The 17,574-nt window shown below is 58.2% G+C and overlaps 4 protein-coding genes across 5 annotated transcripts in view; 2 read left to right on the top strand and 2 right to left on the bottom strand.

Annotated features, from left to right (window-relative positions):
• Window positions 1–31: 31 nt before the first annotated feature.
• FBXL8 (F-box and leucine rich repeat protein 8) lies at window positions 32–4,275 on the bottom strand. Its single transcript, XM_007994020.3, has 3 exons — window positions 4,172–4,275; window positions 2,262–2,464; window positions 32–1,358 (listed from the first exon to the last, which is right to left on the bottom strand). Exons 2-3 carry the CDS (start codon window positions 2,411–2,413, stop codon window positions 350–352), a joined length of 1,161 nt encoding a protein of 386 aa, XP_007992211.2. The 5' UTR covers window positions 2,414–2,464; window positions 4,172–4,275; the 3' UTR covers window positions 32–349.
• A 16-nt stretch (window positions 4,276–4,291) lies between these two features.
• Window positions 4,292–10,034, top strand: TRADD (TNFRSF1A associated via death domain). 2 transcript variants are annotated; one of them, XM_007994018.3, is made up of 5 exons: window positions 4,292–4,391; window positions 7,547–7,705; window positions 8,562–8,839; window positions 8,922–9,108; window positions 9,244–10,034. In XM_007994018.3, exons 2-5 carry the CDS (start codon window positions 7,555–7,557, stop codon window positions 9,552–9,554), a joined length of 927 nt encoding a protein of 308 aa, XP_007992209.1. In that variant the 5' UTR covers window positions 4,292–4,391; window positions 7,547–7,554; the 3' UTR covers window positions 9,555–10,034. The 2 variants fall into 2 exon arrangements, with proteins under 2 accessions (XP_007992209.1, XP_007992208.1); XM_007994017.3 differs by lacking the exon at window positions 4,292–4,391 and having other exon boundaries at window positions 4,438–7,705.
• A 3,078-nt stretch (window positions 10,035–13,112) lies between these two features.
• B3GNT9 (UDP-GlcNAc:betaGal beta-1,3-N-acetylglucosaminyltransferase 9) lies at window positions 13,113–16,232 on the top strand. Its single transcript, XM_007994016.3, has 2 exons — window positions 13,113–13,487; window positions 13,680–16,232. The coding sequence occupies exon 2, from the start codon at window positions 13,864–13,866 to the stop codon at window positions 15,067–15,069; it is 1,206 nt and encodes a 401-aa protein (XP_007992207.1). The 5' UTR covers window positions 13,113–13,487; window positions 13,680–13,863; the 3' UTR covers window positions 15,070–16,232.
• The window catches only part of PHAF1 (phagophore assembly factor 1), a 35,727-nt gene continuing 33,986 nt past the window's right edge, over window positions 15,834–17,574 (bottom strand). Inside the window, exon 17 of the mRNA XM_007994015.3 lies at window positions 15,834–17,295. Within this exon, the coding sequence (XP_007992206.1) occupies window positions 17,209–17,295 (87 nt within the window). The 3' untranslated portion in view covers window positions 15,834–17,208. The remainder of the gene's footprint in view (window positions 17,296–17,574) is intronic.

The following is a 17,574-nucleotide window of genomic DNA, read 5'->3' as shown; positions in this document are numbered from 1 at the left end:
ATCCGACCCCGCCTTTAACAGGACTCTCAGAAACACTGCAGGATTTGTTTATTTCACACTCACCCCTGAGGCCCGGCCCGCGCCTGTGCCCTCCCTCTCCCCGCGCCAGGGCCGCAGAGATGCAGAGTCCGCAGAGGGGTGGAGGCAAGAAGGGGGGCAGTGTGTCCAGGACCGAGCGGGTGGGGCGTCTGCAGAGGGTAAGAGCAGCCGAGTGGTCTGAGGGCGCCCAGGACTGGTCCCGATGCCATCACAGTTCCCAACTCCGTAAAGACCTGGGCGGGCAACAATCCCGAAAGAAGGCACTAGCAGTCGGGGCGTGCCTGGGCACATCCGTCCCATCTCGGAGCGCTTACGTCTGCGGGGACGGGGGAGAGAAGTCGCCCAATCGCGCCACGAGCGTGGGCCGCCAGGGATGCGGCTCACGCGTGAGCTTGAGGGTATAGGTGCGCAGGTGCGGACAGTGCGCGCGGAAGGCTTCCAGCACCGAGTGGCTCACCACGCAGAAGCAATGCACCTCGCGCAGGGCCGCGCAGCGCGCCGCCAGCTCCTCCAGCGAGGCGTTCAGCTCGGCTGAGGCGGCTGCGCGCACCTCGAGTGCGCGCAGGGTTGCGGCGTAGTGGTGCGCTGCGAAGCGCACTGGGCCTACGGTGTCGCCTGAGAGGTTGAGGCGCAGAGCAGCCACGGGGACCGCTGGCTGCAGGACGCGCGTCACGCTCTCAAAGGGCAGCGCGGGCTCCAGCTCCAGCTCCACTGCCAGCCCAGGGTGGCGGCGGCGCAACGCTGCCCAGGCTTCGTTGGGCAGCGGGGACGCGCGTGCATCCTCGGGGCACGCGCACCGCAGAGCCAGGAGCGTGAAAGGCGCGCGGTCTGGCGCCGCCAGCGCTTCGAGGATGGTGTGCGACAAACTGGCTAGGTGCAGGCCGAGAGCGCGCAGGCGCGGGCAAGCCTCCAGTAGCTCGAGCACTGAGCCAGGACCCACGCTGCCCACTAGGGTACTGTTGTCCAGAAAAAGGCTGTGGAGCTCGGGACAGCCGCGCGCCGCCTGCAGCACTAGCGCGTCGTCCAGTGTGAAGGGCAAGCGCCGCAGGTCGAGGTGGCGTAGCTCGCGGGCCGCCCTGCACACAGCGTGCACAGCCTCCAGGACGTCGCGGCCCGCGTCGAAGAGCGGCTTCTCTCCGCGGCACTCCAGGCGCAGGCCTCGCAGCCCCAGGGCACGGCCCGCCAGAACCATCAGCAGCTCGATGGCCGCCCGGCGGCTCGCCTCCCTCGATGGCTCAAATTCCAGCCGGAGGTTGTGAACGTGGTCCAGGCAGGTGGACAGATAAAGTGGCAGCATGCCTTCCAGCTCACATTCGCAACTTGAGTTAGAGCCGTGCAGAAAAGGCCTCGGCTGAGTCCCCGCAACCAGGGAAGAACCCTCTATCCACCCCTTAGCTGGGATTCCAGCTGCCATCCCATTTCCTGCCTCCCTCCCCACGTCTCTGTCCAGACCACGACTGTTGCCCCAAAGGAGGGAACTCGCATCCTATCCTTTTAGAAGATTTCAGTGGCGTCTGCCACAGGATGAAACCTGGACATGGAGAGCCAATGATATTTTAGGAACCGGGCTTTCTCAGCTGTCTCTAAGAAGTCTTGGCGTGGTTCGAATTCCGCCCCTGCCATTCCCTAGCTGAGTGACCTGTGGGAAGTGATTAAGTCTGTCTGCCTCAGCTTCCTATCTGGGCAATGGAGGTAATGAAAATACCTATTTACCACACAGGTTTTCGTAAAGATTAAATCAGTTAATATATGTAAGGCACTTAAAAACAATGGTTGGTATATATTAGGTAGTCAATACATGTCAGCAATTATTATTATTACTATTATTATTATTTTGAGATAAAGTCTCACTCTGTCGCCAAGCTGGAGTGCAGTGGCGGGATCTTGGCTCACTGCAACCTCCGCCTCCCGGGTTCAAGCGATTCTCACGCCTCAGCCTCCGAAGTAGCTGGGATTACAGGCGTCCACCACCACACCCGGCTAGTTTTTGTATTTTAGTAGAGAGGGGATTTCAGCATGTTGGCCAGGGTGGTCTCAAACTCCTGACCTCAGGTGATCCACCCCCCTCGGCCTCCCAAAGTGCTGGGATTACAGGCATAAGCCACCGCACCCTGCCAGCAATTATTTTTAAATATGGGGGAGTCAACCTGAATCTCTAGCCCACGACTCCACAGAGAAGGTGAGTGGGCCATGGGGAGGGGAGTGTCGAGGAGCAGGCTCACCTGATTTTTGTGTCGTGCCACACGGTGCTGCAGGTAGCAGCGGCGGCCCAGGCCCTGCAGACCCTGGCGGCGGCAGCACGGTCTCTCAGGGGCAGGTGGCAGAAGATGAGTGCCAACACCTCCTCTGGCAGTCCCTCTCCAGTCTCGGCCATGGCCCGGATCCGGCTGGGGTGGGAGGATCCGCCACTCCCAATAGCTCCGGCCTGGAGAGAAAGGGACGTCTCTGGGCTTAGGAAGGCGCAAAGTGTTGCGGGAAGACCCATCTTAGGTGTACAAATGTTTGTGGCCTGAGTAACTGAGGGCCTCTCAGACAGCGTGGGGCATCAGATAACTGCTTTGTGAACACTTGTTCACAAAGCAGATTTCACAGCCTCACCTACTAAATCAGGCTCTCCGGAAAGGGTAAGGCCCAGGAATCTGCATTTCAACAAGTCCCCGGTGACTCCACAGGTTCCACGTTGAGAACTCACCCCCCAACCTCTTTTTTTTTTTTTTTTTTAGGCAGGGTCTCCCACTTTACCCAGGCTGGAGTGCAGTGGTGGCGCAATCACAACTCACTGCACCCTCTGTATCCCGGGCTCAAGCAATCCTCCCACCTCAGCCTCCCGAGTAGCTGGGACTACAGGGGCACGCCACCACGCCTGGCTAATTTTTGTAATTTTGTTTCAGATACGAGGTCTCGCTTTGTTGCCCAGACTGACCTCGAACTCCTGGGCTCAAGCGATCGGCCCGCCTCGGCCTCCCAAAGTGATGGGATTACGGGGATGAGCCACGGCGCTCGGCCTGAGAAACCCGTTCTTAACCCGGCCGGTTAGTAGAAAGTGACTACAGGGTTAATAAGGCGGGAGCGTTAATGTAGACTTTTCCTTGTCAGGACCATGAGCCAATCAGGAAGCGAGGTGCGGGCGGGGCAAAGCTGGATCCGCCCCGGGAGGGGAGGCTCTTTCCCCGCCTCCTTCCCCGCCTCCGCCTCGCGGGGGAGATGTCCCGGGTGCTTCCTAAGACAGCCCCACAGGATGAAAAAAAACTTGGGGCTCTGGGACCTGACGGTTCTGGTGCCTGAGGGGCTCAAGTTTCAAGTGCCGACCCCTGAGCAGTCCTGTCTCCCGCTGGGCACTTTGGGTTTGGCTGGAACTCCGCAGACCCACCCTGGAGAGCAGCCTTTAGAGGGGGATGGGTTATTGGAAAAGTGTGCGTCCTCTTTGAAGTTGCCAATCTTGTTTGTTTGTTTTTTCTTTTTGTTTTGTTTTGTTTTGAGACGGAATCTAGCTGTGTCGCCCAGGCTGGAGTGCAGTGGCGAGATCTCGGCTCACTGCAACCTCCGCCTCGCGGGTTCAAGAGATTCTCCTGCCGCGGCCTCGCGAGTAGCTGGGACTACAGGCGCGCGCCACCACGTCCGGCTAATTTTTGTATTTTTAGTAGAGATGGGGTTTCACCATATTGGCCAGGCTGGTCTTGAACTCCTGATCTCAGGTGATCCACCTGCCTCGGCCTCTCAAAGTGCTGGGATTACAGGCGTGAGCCACTGCGCCCGGCTGCCAATCTTGTTTTAAGGTTCCTGAAGTTTTGCGTACACAAGGCTTCACACTACTCGCCAGTTAATGTTCCCGTATCTTCCGGGCTAACAGTTTCTCCCGGAATTTGTGCCACGTGTTTCCTGGGGCTTCAGATACGCTCGGCTGGGCTTGGACCTGGGACACATGGGCACCCCGTTTTGAGTGCCCACTGGCAGCAGCGATCTTGAAGCCGGATCCCCAGGGGCACCAGAAAATTCTGGTCTCCAGGGGGCGCTCCCTTGATCTACCGAAATCTGGCAGCTCTCGCTCTTACGAGCCCCCGGCCTCGTAAGAATCACAAACCCCCAAAGTCCCGGTCTTCCTGCCGTCTAACCTTGGGCGCTGGTGTCTTACCTGCTCAGCGGACCAGATGGGCTTTGCCTGGGACAGGGGACTGGCAGCAGAGGGCAGCGGGCGGGAAGCAGCCACCGGGAGCCCGCGAAGCAGGACGCGCGGGCGGACTAGGAGGCTCGGGCTAGGGCACCGCCCCAGCGCCTCCGCGCACACCCGGAAGCGGCGCGAGTAGAGCGGAGCCTGGCGGGCGTGGGAACCCAGGCCCAGCCGAGGCGGCCAGGTTAGTGCAGCTGGTGGGTGGGTGGGTGGGTAGGTTCCCCAGTGCGGGCGGGAGCGGAGGTGGATCTTGGCTCCGAAGCGTGGGCGCGGCGCAGATGTCACCGGCGGCTGCTCCAGCCAGCTGGTGGCGGCGGCCTATTGGGCTGTTCCCGTGGGAGGCGGGGGTCGGTACTGAATTTGGCCCCTGCAGGCTCCTCGTCCCTGCCAGCGCTTTCGAGGGGCAGTAGGGCCCCGCAGGAGAGAGGGTGGGGGAGGAGGGGTGGTTCTGAACACCTCCTTGAGCGGAGACGCCCCTGTCCACCCCAGCCGTTCGCACGTGCGAAACCCCAGCTTGAGGGTGGGCTAGTGGGAGCCTGGGAAGCTCCCCTCCAGCGCTTGGGAGCTGCGTAGCTGAGTAGGGGGTGTGCCCGGCGGGTCGCAAGGAGTCGCAGGCTTTCATTTGTGGGCCACGCCCACAGGCTGTCCCTGTCCACCCAGCCAGAGGTGGGGCTGCCCCCGGGACTGTTAAGTGTTCAAGGGGCGCCGTGCGTGGCTCGCCCCTGGAAAGACGTTGTTAGGTCGGTACCCAAGTGCCCCACAGTCTCCGGCCACCAAACGTTCTCAGGACCCAGCCTGGAAGCCTCAGCCCCTCCCAAAAAGGGACGACTACGGGTGGGTGGGGCGCGGGGCTTCCCAAGGAGGGGCTTCTGTGCAAGAACACGTTAGAAGAGCTGCCAATCGGCGGATGCGAAACTAGGGCCCTGGCCTCTTTACCCTGTTAACTCGACCTTCAGCCTGGCTTACCTCCCCCATGGGTCTGGTACTAGTGAGTGTGAGGAAGCATCCCCAGTCTCCAGGTTCCCAGTACTCCCTGCCTCCCCACCCTCCCCTGCAGACCTGATGGGCAGACACTGGTCCCCTTTGGTCCCCACTTCCACCCCTTGGGGTGGGACCACAACCATCGGGTCAGCACTTCCAAGTCAAGGGGCTAGGAAGATGTGAAAGAGGGAACGTTTCCAGGGGAGGTTCCCACTCTCTCCTACTCCCCAGGCCACTTTCCTAGGACTCCCCCTTATCTCACCTCCGTGGCTGGCTCCCTATCATGGACCCACTTGTCACCTGCAGAGTTTCCCACTTTTTCTTGTTTTGCTTTTAAAGAAAACAAATTTATTTTGCTCTTTTAATACAAAGAAAATGTGTCTACTTCACATAAAGCAGAAAATATTGCTAAATACAAAGAAAATAAAAATCACCCACAATCCTTCCCCACCCCCACCTACCTCCCTCCATCCTGCCCAGAGATAAACAAAATGCAAATTTCCTGTTACTATCCAGACTGTGGTTTGGTGTAAGTACACAGTATTAATGTTTTCTATGAAAAGATTAGGAGGCCAGGTGTGGTGCCTCACACCTGTGATCCCAGCACTTTGGGAGGCTGAGGTGGGCAGATCGCTTGAGCCCAGGAGTTTGAGACCAGCCTGGGCAACATGGTGAAACTCCATCTCTACTAAAAATACAAAAACTAGCCAGGCTTGGTGGCACATGCCTAAAGTCGTAGCTACTTGAAAGGCTGAGGTGACAGGATTGCTTGAGCCGGGAAGGTCAAGGCTGCAGTGAGCCGTGATAGTGCCACTGCACTCCAGCCTGGGTAACAGAGCAACACCCTGTCTCAAAAACAAGAAAATTTAGAAAACAAAGGTCGAGAGTAGTGGCTTACTCCTGTAATTCCAGCACCTTTCGAGGCCAGGACAGGATAGCTTCCTGTTCCTCATGTAAACAGATGGCAGCTGGGGCCACCCCATCTGTCCTGCCCCATAGCTAACACTCAACACTCCTCCTAGCCCACCATATATAAACCCTGTTGACTGGAGAGTGCAGGAGTGTGACTGATGGGGCAGAAGGTAGGGCCTTGATCCCATGATTCTAGGAAAAGGGTAAGGTGGTGAGAAAGAGGGAGGGCAGTTTCTTACTTGCTGTCTCATGGGGTAGTAACTGGGAGACCACTGAGCTGTGGGTCAGTGCAGTGGTTCCCTGGCTGGGAATTTTGCCTCGGCTGGTCCAGGGCTAGGTTTTTGTCAGAAGATGGAGGAAGGAGATACTATGCTAGCACCAAGGGCCCTGGCTTTTTCTGGACAGGGAAGGAATAGAACAATTTGTGTTGGAAATGACCAGAGCTGAACTCCAAGGGCTTTATAACAAAAAAGGATTATTTAGCTCACATAACTGAAAAGTCCAGGGTGCAGTGGCTTCAGGAACAGCTGGATCCAGGGGCGTAGTATGGTTGGGAGTGCACTGCTCCATCTCTTGACTATTTCTTTCTGTGTCAGCTTCATTCCCAGTCAGACTCTTCCCAAGCAGTATTAAAGGAGAGCTACCTCTTCCTTCCAGTTCAGTCCCAAGGGAAGGGAAAGGAGTGCCTCTTTCCTATTGGCGCAACCAGAGTTGCAGGGTTGATTCTCATGGGTCCAACTTAAGTCCTACACCCTGCTCTGAACTAATCACTGCAGAAATGTGAATGGAATGTGCAGATTAGCCAGGTCTGGTGCACAAGCCCGACCTGGAACTAGGGAGTGGGACACAGGCACATGGATTGAGAAGAGGGAGGAGGGAAGTCCCTAAGGTAAGTCAGGCTTTCAGGAGGGAATCTGGGTAGATGCAAACTACAGATGTCCTTCGAAGTGAAGACAGGAGGTTTAGTCTTAGGCTGAGGTCCTCCAGAGATGCTGGGCTCAAGTCTACTCAGAAGGCAAGGCCAGGAGCATATGGGTCTTGTTGGCTTTGGGGCATGAGCACCATCCAGCATGAAGATGTCTCTTGTCCATGTTGGTAAGAGAGACACACAGGCCTGAGGAGGAGGCAGAGAAGCCCCATTGCAGGATCTGCCTCTGCTCCCCCTCCACTGTGACCCTGGGCTCTTTCGCTGAGAAGGCAGTGGAGGGACAGTCCTCACTGCAAGCCTGGGGTGGGTGGGACTCAGTACAGGGCCAGGAGCTCAGGGGGCTTCCTGTGAGATGGTGAACTCCTGTCCCAAGTATGCCAACCAGTGGTGGGGACAACTGAACCATGTGGGACTTGAGGTTACTGTGGTGGAGACGCTGAACTACGTGGGGCTGGATGGTTGTCTCCAGAGCAGAGGGAGGGGGGATGAACTGGATACCCAACTGTCTGCATCTCCAGGAGGTGAGATGGCAGCTGGGCAAAATGGGCACGAAGAGTGGGTGGGCAGCGCATACCTGTTTGTGGAATCCTCGCTGGACAAGGTGGTCCTGTCGGATGCCTACGCGCACCCCCAGCAGAAGGTGGCAGTGTACAGGGCTCTGCAGGCTGCCTTGGCAGGTGCGTGGGTGGGTGGGCATGTGGAGAGGAAGGGGTGGCCTGGGGCATTTTGTGGGTGGGCCTGGGCTTAGCCACCTTTAAGGAGAAGATTTAGGGTGGGAGGAGCAAGACGGAGGACCCCTGGCTGTGCAGGCTCTCTTCTCTGCTTGTGGCATGACCTTGACGGTAGACGTGTGTCCTCGACTGTGTATGATTTACCTATTTGTGCACTAACATCTCTTGCTCCATCCCCGCCCCCCTCCACCAGCTGGCTCACTCCTTTCTACTAATTGTGGCTGTCTCTCTCCTCTTTTCCTCTCTTACTCCAGCACTCCTTGCTCAAGACCCCTCTCCAGTACCTACCCTTCCAGGCCCCCCTTTCCCATCTTAGGGCAGAGGCCACAGGAGGCTGAAGCGGGTTGGGGGATCTGTTCGTGGCCTCAGAGCAGCGAGAGCCGCCGCTCTTCTTCCCGAGCAGTGGGAGCCGCGCTTGGTGGAGGCCGAAGACCTGAGACCTCCTGCCCTCCTCTGCCCTGCTGGCTGCCTACCCAGACGGCTTGGTTGCCCAGGGCACACGCCCCCTTTTCTGTGCTTCGAAGTCCCTCTCTTTTGTCAACCCTCATTTGGGGCGTGAGAGCTTGCACTAGGTGGCACCCACTCTGTCTTGGGGTGCTCCCTGTGACAGGTCCTGGTCTTCTTTCTGGGTTGTTGCTGTTTGCATCCCAATTTTGCTTCCCAGCTGGGTACTCTGGGGTACCTGCACCCTAGGTCAGGGGATGGGACACGGGGCTTCACCACGGGCTTCACCCCTCCTCTGGCCGTTTGGAGAACGACTGAGCTTGGGGACCGCCAGGCGCCTGACTGCCCACCTCCGCAGAGAGCGGCGGGAGCCCGGAAGTGCTGCAGATGCTGAAGATCCACCGCAGCGACCCGCAGCTGATCGTGCAGCTGCGATTCTGCGGGCGGCAGCCCTGCGGCCGCTTCCTCCGCGCCTACCGCGAGGGGGCGCTGCGCGCCGCGCTGCAGAGGAGCCTGGCGGCCGCGCTCGCCCAGCGTTCCGTGGCGCTGCAACTGGAGCTGCGCGCCGGCGCTGAGCGGCTGGACGCTTTGCTGGCGGACGAGGAGCGCTGTTTGAGTTGTATCCTAGCCCAGCAGGTGCGGCCCGGCTGGGGTCAGGATGGTGTAGGGCGGGAATCCACGGCTAAGTCCCCCGTGACGGCATGCTCCCTTCCCCTAGCCCGACCGGCTCCGGGATGAAGAACTGGCTGAGCTGGAGGATGCGCTGCGAAATCTGAAGTGCGGCTCGGGGACCCAGGGTGGCGACGGGGAGGTCACATCGGCCCCCTCGCAGCCCCCGGTGCCCTCTCTGTCGGATGTGAAGCCGCCACCTGCCCAGACTTTTCTGTTCCAGGGTCAGCCTGTAGGTGAGGCGCAGGCGGAGAGGCAGGGTCACCAGGAGGTTGGGGTCTGAGGAGGGGCAGGGGTCGTTGCCGGGTGGGGATGGGTGGGACCGGCGCTGGAGGTTCCCGCCCTCACCCGGCTTCCCATTCCCTCCGCAGTGAACCGGCCGCTGAGCCTGCAGGACCAACAGACGTTCGCGCGCTCCGTGGGCCTCAAATGGCGCAAGGTGGGGCGTTCGCTGCAGCGGGGCTGCCGGGCGCTGCGGGACCCGGCGCTGGATTCGCTGGCCTACGAGTACGAGCGCGAGGGACTGTACGAGCAGGCCTTCCAGCTGCTGCGGCGCTTTGTGCAGGCCGAGGGCCGCCGCGCCACGCTGCAGCGCCTGGTGGAGGCACTTGAGGAGAACGAGCTCACCAGCCTGGCAGAGGACTTGCTGGGCCTGACCGATCCCAATGGCGGCCTGGCCTAGACCAGGGGTGCAGCCAGCTTTTGGAGAACCTGGATGGCCCTAGGTTTCCTTCTGCTGCTATTGCTGAACCCCTGTCCATCCATGGGACCCTGAAACCCCATCTGGCCTATCTGCTGGACCTGCTGGGGCAGAGTTGATTGCCTTCCCCAGGAGCCAGACCAGCACCCACTGAGCCCGCTGGGGGTGCACCATTGGGGATTCTGCCTCAGGTACTTTGATAGAGTGTGGGGCGGGGGGGGGGGGGGGACTTGCTTTGGAGATCAATCTCACCTTCTCCCACCCAGAAGCGCAGCTTACAACCGGCCCTTACAGTTTCACTCATGAAGCACCTTGACCTTTGGTGTCCTGGACTTCATCCTGGGTGCTGCAGATACTGCAGTGAAGTAAAACACGAATCAATCCTGACTGCCCCCAGCTCACACTCAGTGTGGGACCCCGAATGTAAAGCAATTATAATAAAGTATAACATGGGTTTTGATGTGAGACATACAAGTAGTAGTGACTTACACCTGTAATCCCAACAATTTGGGAGGCAGAGGCAGGAGAATTGCTTGAGCTCAGGAGTTTGAGACCAGCCTGGGTAGTCCCAGCTACTTAGGAGGCTGAGGTGGGAGGATCCCTGGAGTGTGGAAGGTTGAGGCTGCAGTGAGATGTGATTGAGCCACTGCACTCCAGCCTGGGTGACAGAGTGAGGCCCTGTCCCCACCCCCCCCCCCCAAAAAAAAAAAAAGAATTTGTGGAGGATGGAGGAAGGAGCCTAACCTGGACAGGCTTCCTGGAGATGAGTGTGAGCAGGCATAGGGGTGGGGTATCAAGAGAAGGGCAATGTTCGGGGCACCGACAGCCTTAGGCAAGAGCTTGAGGAAGATGAGAGGGACATTAGAAGGACAGTTAAAAGTGTCTGGATCTGTGGATTTGCTGAGACCTGGAGCTGAGGCTGATCACGTGTGTGGGGGGATCTGATAAGCCATTTTACAGGGTGTGGGTTTTTCAATGAGGCCAGTGAGAAGCCTTTGAAGGGTTTCGGAAGTTAAGACTGGGAGGTTTTTTTGTTTTGTTTTTGTCTTTTTTTTGAGATGGAGCTTCGCTCTTATTGCCCAGGCTGGAGTGTAATGGCACGTTCTTGGCTCACTGCAACCTCCACCTCCTATGTTCAAGCAATTTTCCTGCCTCAGCCTCCAAAGTAGCTGGGATTACATGCGCCCACCACCATGCCCAGCTAATTTTGTATTTTTAGTAGAGATGGGATTTCTCCATGTTGGTCAGGCTGGTCTCAAACTCCTGACCTCAGGTGATCCACCCACTTTGGTCTCCCAAAGTGCTGGGATTACAGGCGTGAGCCATCGCACCTGGCCAAGACTGGGAGGTTGATGAGGATGGGGGTGGGGGAAATGGTGGCCCCAGGCTGGGGCAGCAGCAGCAGAGATGGAGGGAAGGGGATGACCACCAAGAGCTGTGTGGGTGGAAGAGCAACAAGCCTGGTGACACTGAGTGAGGAATGGCTGAGAGAGGACCCCAAGTTTCTGTCTTTGCCAGTTGGATAGTGGGTGGGACTGCCTGCTGGGATGGGGCCCCGGGGGAAGTGAAGTGCTTGCTCTGTTTGGGACAAGTTGAGCATGATGTTCCTGCAGGGCATCCAGGGAGAGAGTATGAGGGCAGCTGGGTCTGTAGTTCTGAGTTCAGGACAAGGGTCCAATCTAAAGATTGATGAATAGACAAGTGGGAGTGGGTGGGGTGGCCCCAGGGGATGTCCTGAAGGACACCAACCAGAATGGGAACAGCCAAAGAGGAAGGAGGAAAACCAGGAGATTTGGAAACCAGGGGATTACCCACCCGCTATAATGGAGTGGGTAATTAGTCAAGACTGAGGAGCATCTGTTGGACTCAGTTAAAAGGAGCTTACCAGGCAGGGGTCTTTCTGAGTCATGGTGGAGGCAGTCCGAAGCTTTATCACAGGAGGGAATGGGAGGTGAGGCCATGGAGAAAGCTGGAGCAGAGGACTCCTGATTACTTCATGACCAGAAAGAGTGAGGCTCAGGGTGGAGAGTTGGCTTTTTTTTTTTTTTTTTTGGACAGTCTTACTCTGTCACCAGGTTGGAGTGCAGTGGCACGATCTTGGCTCATTGCAGCCTTCGTCTCCCAGGTTCAGGTGATTTTCCTGCCTCAGCCTCCCAAGTACCTGGGATTACAAGCACGTGCCACCACACCTGGCTAATGTTTGTATTTTTAGCAGAGACAGGGTTTCTCCATGTTGGCCAGGAGGCTGGTCTCAAACTCCTGGCCTTAAGTGATCCACCTGCCCTGGCCTCCCAAAGTGTTGGGATTACAGGCGTAAGCCACCATGACTGGCTTTTTTTTTTTTTTTTTTTTTTTTTTTTGAGACAGTCTCGCTCTTTTGCGCAGGGTGGAGTGCAGTGGTGCGTTCTTGGCTCACTGCAACCTCCACTTTCCAGGTTCAAGCAATTCTCCTGCCTCAGCCCTCTGAGTCACTGGGATTACAGGTGCCCACCACCATGCCTGGCTAATTTTTGTATTTTCAGTACAGAAGAGTAGAGAAGGGGGTTTAGTAGAGAAGGAGGTTTCACCATGTTGGCCAGTCTGGTCTCGACTTCCTGACCTCAAGTGATCCACCCACCTCAGCCTCCCAAAGTGTTGAGGTCACAGGCATAAGCCATCACACCCAGCCAGAGAATTGGCTTTTTAAGGTTGAACGTTGGTGGGAAGAAGCCATTAGGAGCAGATATAGCCCTTGAACAGAGGATGGGGCTGGGTTCTTAGAGACTGGTGGAGGCTGTCTATTCCAGGCTCCACCACATGGGCTGGGACCAAGAAAGAGAGAACTGGCAGCTGAGCTGGGCACGGACTTAGCTCTCCATTGCAGAGCACCTCTGCCCACCTGGATCCCAGAGTAATCCCTAAGCCAAGGCCTCTGCCAGGAGTCTTCCCAAGCTGTCCCCATCCCTGCCAGCCCAGTCTGACCTGCAGCAGCACAGGCTGATTATTTCTACCTGCAGTAGGCTATGCTGGAGACCAGGGGACTCAGAACTGCACCTGGCTTGGGCTCGGGTCCATTAGTCCCCGGGGAGACAGGCTGAAGTGCTTGCCTGTGAAATTAAAGCAGACTGGGTTGGCCCCCTGTTCTATATCCCAGTGGATGGATGAGCGGGGCAAGGACAGATGAAAGAATCCTGGGCGGAATTTCAGAAGACCTGGGGGTAGAGCTTTCTGGCCCTTTGATCCTGGGCAAGTCACTTAACTCCCCGAGGAGCCCCCAGTGTCCCCCATCTGGGCATGAATGAGAGCTGCTGGCAGGGTTGTCCTAAGGATTGGGTGGGCTGCCTTGTTTGTCCCGTGCGTGTGTTTACTGGGGGTGGGAAGCATGACAGTACCAGGAGTAAGAAGGCAGCCACATGTCTCGGGCAGCGTATGCACCCTGCCTCATGGAATCAGGGCTGCTGAGGAGAGGCCTGCAGGACGGGCCCGGGATGGTGGCCAGGTTCATGCGCATTTGGAACCGGCCCGCTCAGGGTCTCCTAGCAGCCCAGGCTCCGCCCCACTCCGGAGAGGCGGGAGTGGGGAGTGGTGAGTTGGGGGAGTTAACCAGAGGAGTTGATGCTTCTTCTCAACCCCCTGAAAAGCGAATTTGGCATGTGAGCACCCAGATCAGCCCTTCCCAGAGGGACTGACCGTGAGGAGGCTCCCTCTCAGGGATTAGTCCCCCATTCGGAGGCCGAAGTGTTCCTGACGCCGGGGCGGAGCTGAGCTCCAGAAGTCCGGGCGCGCACAGCTGCAGGGTCACGTGGCACGGCACCGGTTCCCCCTTCCTGCCAACGCTGCATTTGGCTCGGTCCCCGTCCATGGCGGCCCCTGGGACCCTGCGCTGAGCCCCGGAGGCCAGGGCGTCCGGGGCTGCGCCACTTCCGAGGGCCGAGCGTGAGTGTAGGGACCCCAGGACCCGACGTTGAGGGGATGGCAGGGGTGGAAAGGATTCGGCCTCAGCACGAGGGAGGCGGGCGGGAGAGGGGCCGAGGCTCCCGTCTCCCTGCCCGGTCCTGGGTCGCAGTCCTGGGCCGGAGCGAGGCCGCCAGGGAGTTGGCTACATGGGTGAACTTCTCGTCCCTTCAGGCTGCCCGTCCCGGCGGTGCGACACAGCCGGAAGGAGGAGAACGACGCGAAGGGTTCAACGGCCGGTCGCTGGAGCCCCCCGGGGCGTGGCCTCCCGCCTCCTCATCTGGGGAGGGCGGGGCTCCTTGCCCCCTGCCGCCGACTGCGACCCTTACAGGGGAGGGAGGGCGCAGGCCGCGCGGAGATGAGGAGGCTGCGCCTACGCAGGGACGCTTCGCTCACGTTGCTCCTCTGCGCCTCCCTGGGCCTCCTACTCTATGCGCAGCGCGACGGCGCGACCCCGACGACGAGCGCGCCGAGAGCGCGAGGGAGGGCTGCACCAAGGCCCACTCCCCCTCCCCGCGCGTTCCAGTTACCCGACGCGGGTGCAGCCCCACCGGTCTACGAAGGAGACACACCGGTGCCGCCCACGCCCACGGGACCCTTTGACTTCGCCCGCTATTTGCGCGCCAAGGACCAGCGGCGGTTTCCGCTGCTCATTAACCAACCGCACAAGTGCCGCGGCGACGGAGCACCCGGTGGCCGCCCAGACCTGCTTATTGCTATCAAGTCAGTGGCAGAGGACTTCGAGCGGCGCCAAGCCGTGCGCCAGACGTGGGGCGCGGAGGGTCGGGTGCAGGGGGCGCTGGTGCGCCGCGTGTTCTTGCTGGGCGTGCCCAGGGGCGCTGGCTCGGGCGGGGCTGACGAAGTTGGGGAGGGGGCACGAACCCACTGGCGCGCCCTGCTGCGGACCGAGAGCCTTGCCTATGCGGACATCCTGCTGTGGGCCTTCGACGACACCTTTTTTAACCTAACGCTCAAGGAGATCCACTTTCTAGCCTGGGCCTCAGCTTTCTGCCCCGACGTGCGCTTCGTTTTTAAGGGCGACGCCGATGTGTTCGTGAACGTGGGGAATCTCCTGGAGTTCCTGGCGTCGCGGGATCCGGCGCAAGACCTGCTTGCTGGTGACGTAATTGTGCAGGCGCGGCCCATCCGCACGCGGGCTAGCAAGTACTACATCCCTGAGGCCGTGTACGGCCTGCCCGCCTATCCGGCCTACGCGGGCGGCGGTGGCTTTGTGCTTTCCGGGGCCACGCTGCACCGCCTGGCTGGCGCCTGTGCGCAGGTCGAGCTCTTCCCCATCGACGACGTCTTTCTGGGCATGTGTCTGCAGCGCCTGCGGCTCACGCCCGAGCCTCACCCTGCTTTCCGAACCTTTGGCATCCCCCAGCCTTCAGCCGCGCCGCATCTGAGCACCTTCGACCCCTGCTTTTACCGCGAGCTGATTGTAGTGCATGGGCTCTCGGCCGCTGACATCTGGCTTATGTGGCGCCTGCTGCACGGGCCGCATGGGCCAGCCTGTGCGCATCCACAGCCTGTCGCTGCAGGCCCCTTCCAATGGGACTCCTAGCTCCCAATTACAGCCCCAAGGTCCTAACTCAGACCCAAGATGGAGCCGGTTTCCCAGGCAGATTATTGCTATGTATGTGGTTCTTCCCCGATCACCAGGTGCCTGTCTCCACAGGATCCCAGGGGATGGGGGTTAAGCTTGGCTCCTGGTGGTCCACCCTGCTGGAACCAGTTGAAACCCGTGTAATGGTGACCCTTTGAGCGAGCCACGGCTGGGTGGTAGATGACCATCTCTTGTCCAACAGGTCCCAGAACAATGGACATGTCTGGTCCTCCTAGTAGCAGAGAGGTGTGTTCAGGTGGGGTGGCAGGGACTCATGGAATTCTACCACACTGCTGGATTTGGAACCTCTAGGCTGACGCGGACGCATGCAGAGGCTCTCAAGGCCAGGCCCCAGAGAGAGGTGGAGGGGCTCCGGCCGCCACAGCCTTCATGAACCTGGCAGACACTCTGCCACAGCTCATCTGAAAACAGACATTGTGCTTCTCACAACCTCTCCTGGGCCCAGGTGTGGCCGAGCACCAGGGATGGAGCCATACATAAGGGACAAATGAGTGCACGGTCCTACCTAGTCTTCCCCCACCTCCTGAACCCACATAACAATGCCAGTCTCCCACTGGAGGCTGTATCCCCTCAGAGGAGCCAAGGAATGTCTTCCCCTGAGACGCCACCACTATTAATTTCCCATATTCTTTACCCCCTTGCTCAAAAAACCAATACCCACACTTAGTACAAACATCCCAGCAACAGCACATGGCAGGCCATTGCTGAGGACACAGGTGCTTTATTGGAGAGGGGATGTGGGCACGGGATAAGGAAGGTTCCCACATTCCAGGAGGATGGGAACAGTCCTGGCTGCCCCTGACAGTGGGGATATGCAAGGGGCTCTGGCCAGGCCACAGTCCAAATGGGAAGACACCAGTCAGTCACAAAGTCATGGGAGCGCCACACAAACCTGGCTATAAGGCCCAGGAACCATATAGGAGCCTGAGGCAGGTCCCCTGCACATTCATCATTAAACTATACAGGATGAGGCTGTACATGAGTTAATTACAAAAGAGTCATATTTACAAAAATCTGTACACACATTTGAAAAACTCACAAAATTGTCATCTATGTATCACAAGTTGCTAGACCAAAATATTAAAAATGGGATAAAATTATACATTTCTCTTCTCAATTCTTTTCAAAAGGATTAATATTTTTAAAGCACATATATGCTACTTTCCATTAGCAAGACCCATGAAGGGACTGAGCAGCCCAGCCTTCCTTGAGCCCCCAGAGGCTTTGAGCCATGAAATGGTTCAGCCAGGGGCCAGTGCCCAGGGTTGGGGCAGGGAGCCAGGCCACAGTGCAGAACAGAATGCTGAAACACAACAGAAGTAGGAAGATGTCTTTGGCTAAAACTTTGGCATTAAATAAAAGAGGCAAACAGCATGGAAACATGCAGCCCTGCCAGCCAGGTTGGGGCAGAGCAGGGGCACAGGCAATCTTGAAAGCTGACTCCAACAGGGGTGAGAACCAGGCCTGGGCACGTACCTGGATGGTAGAAAGCTGTGTTTCAACCAGTTTGGTGTGCCCAGGCAGGGAGCACGTGCAAGAAAGGAACAGGGAAGGGCAGGTGGGTCACCCTGGCCACAGCCAGCTCATCAAGTAACTAAAGTGGATGTAGTGCAAATGTTGCAACCAAGTACTACGGACACGCTACCTGCTTGCCTTAAGGGTCATGTGGCAATGTGGGGCCAAAGGCAGGACCTTGTCCTTATCCTGGGTGCCTATGTCCTCAGTCACAGAAAGAGCCCCAAGTCTTCCCAACGTGCATGGGACAAGGGTTGACGTGTCCTGCCTCCTTGCTTGTTCGTTGAGAGCTCCTGGGTCCAGGAATCAAGGCTCAAACTTTGTGCTTCTCTTTGCAGTCTGTGTCCCCTGCTGGCACCAGCAGGCCAAGGATGGACAGAGGAATATCTGGGCCACTCAGCCTATGGCAGAGCATGCAGCCTGAGCGCAATCTCAGAACATCACAACAGCCCTTCAACACTGGCCAGGTGTCCAAGAAAACCCACAGGGTGGTACAGAGGCCCACTGAGCAGGATGTGATGCACAGTTCCACGGGACAGAGGGGCATGGGTGGTGATGTCCCTAGGGGAGCTCCGCTGTTCTCAGGTGGCTACCAGGCCTAGGGGGGCCATACAGGGTCACCGAGGCAATGTGGTTGTTCTGCATGACCTGGTGTGAGAAGAGGACAGTGGGTCAAGGGGGAGGGGTAGAGGGATGTAGGCAGATCCTGTGCATGAGGGCTGGAGGTTGTGTGACACACCTGTACCTAAGGGCTAGACTTCCCAACTCCTCATCCTCCCCTGGTTCATGCTAAGGGCCCCTCTCTACTTGAGATCTGCCTGTTTCTCAACGGTTATACGCAGCCTTTACCAGGGCCATGTGTCCAGTCCTGGAACTGTTGGTGTCTGCTGGAGATACCGCATCCACAGGGAAAACAAGGGCAGCTCA

The sequence above is a fragment of the Chlorocebus sabaeus genome, chromosome 5 (genome assembly GCF_047675955.1).
Source record: "Chlorocebus sabaeus isolate Y175 chromosome 5, mChlSab1.0.hap1, whole genome shotgun sequence".
In the NCBI taxonomy this organism is placed as follows: domain Eukaryota; kingdom Metazoa; phylum Chordata; class Mammalia; order Primates; family Cercopithecidae; genus Chlorocebus; species Chlorocebus sabaeus.
This window is presented reverse-complemented; position numbering and strand designations above follow the sequence as displayed.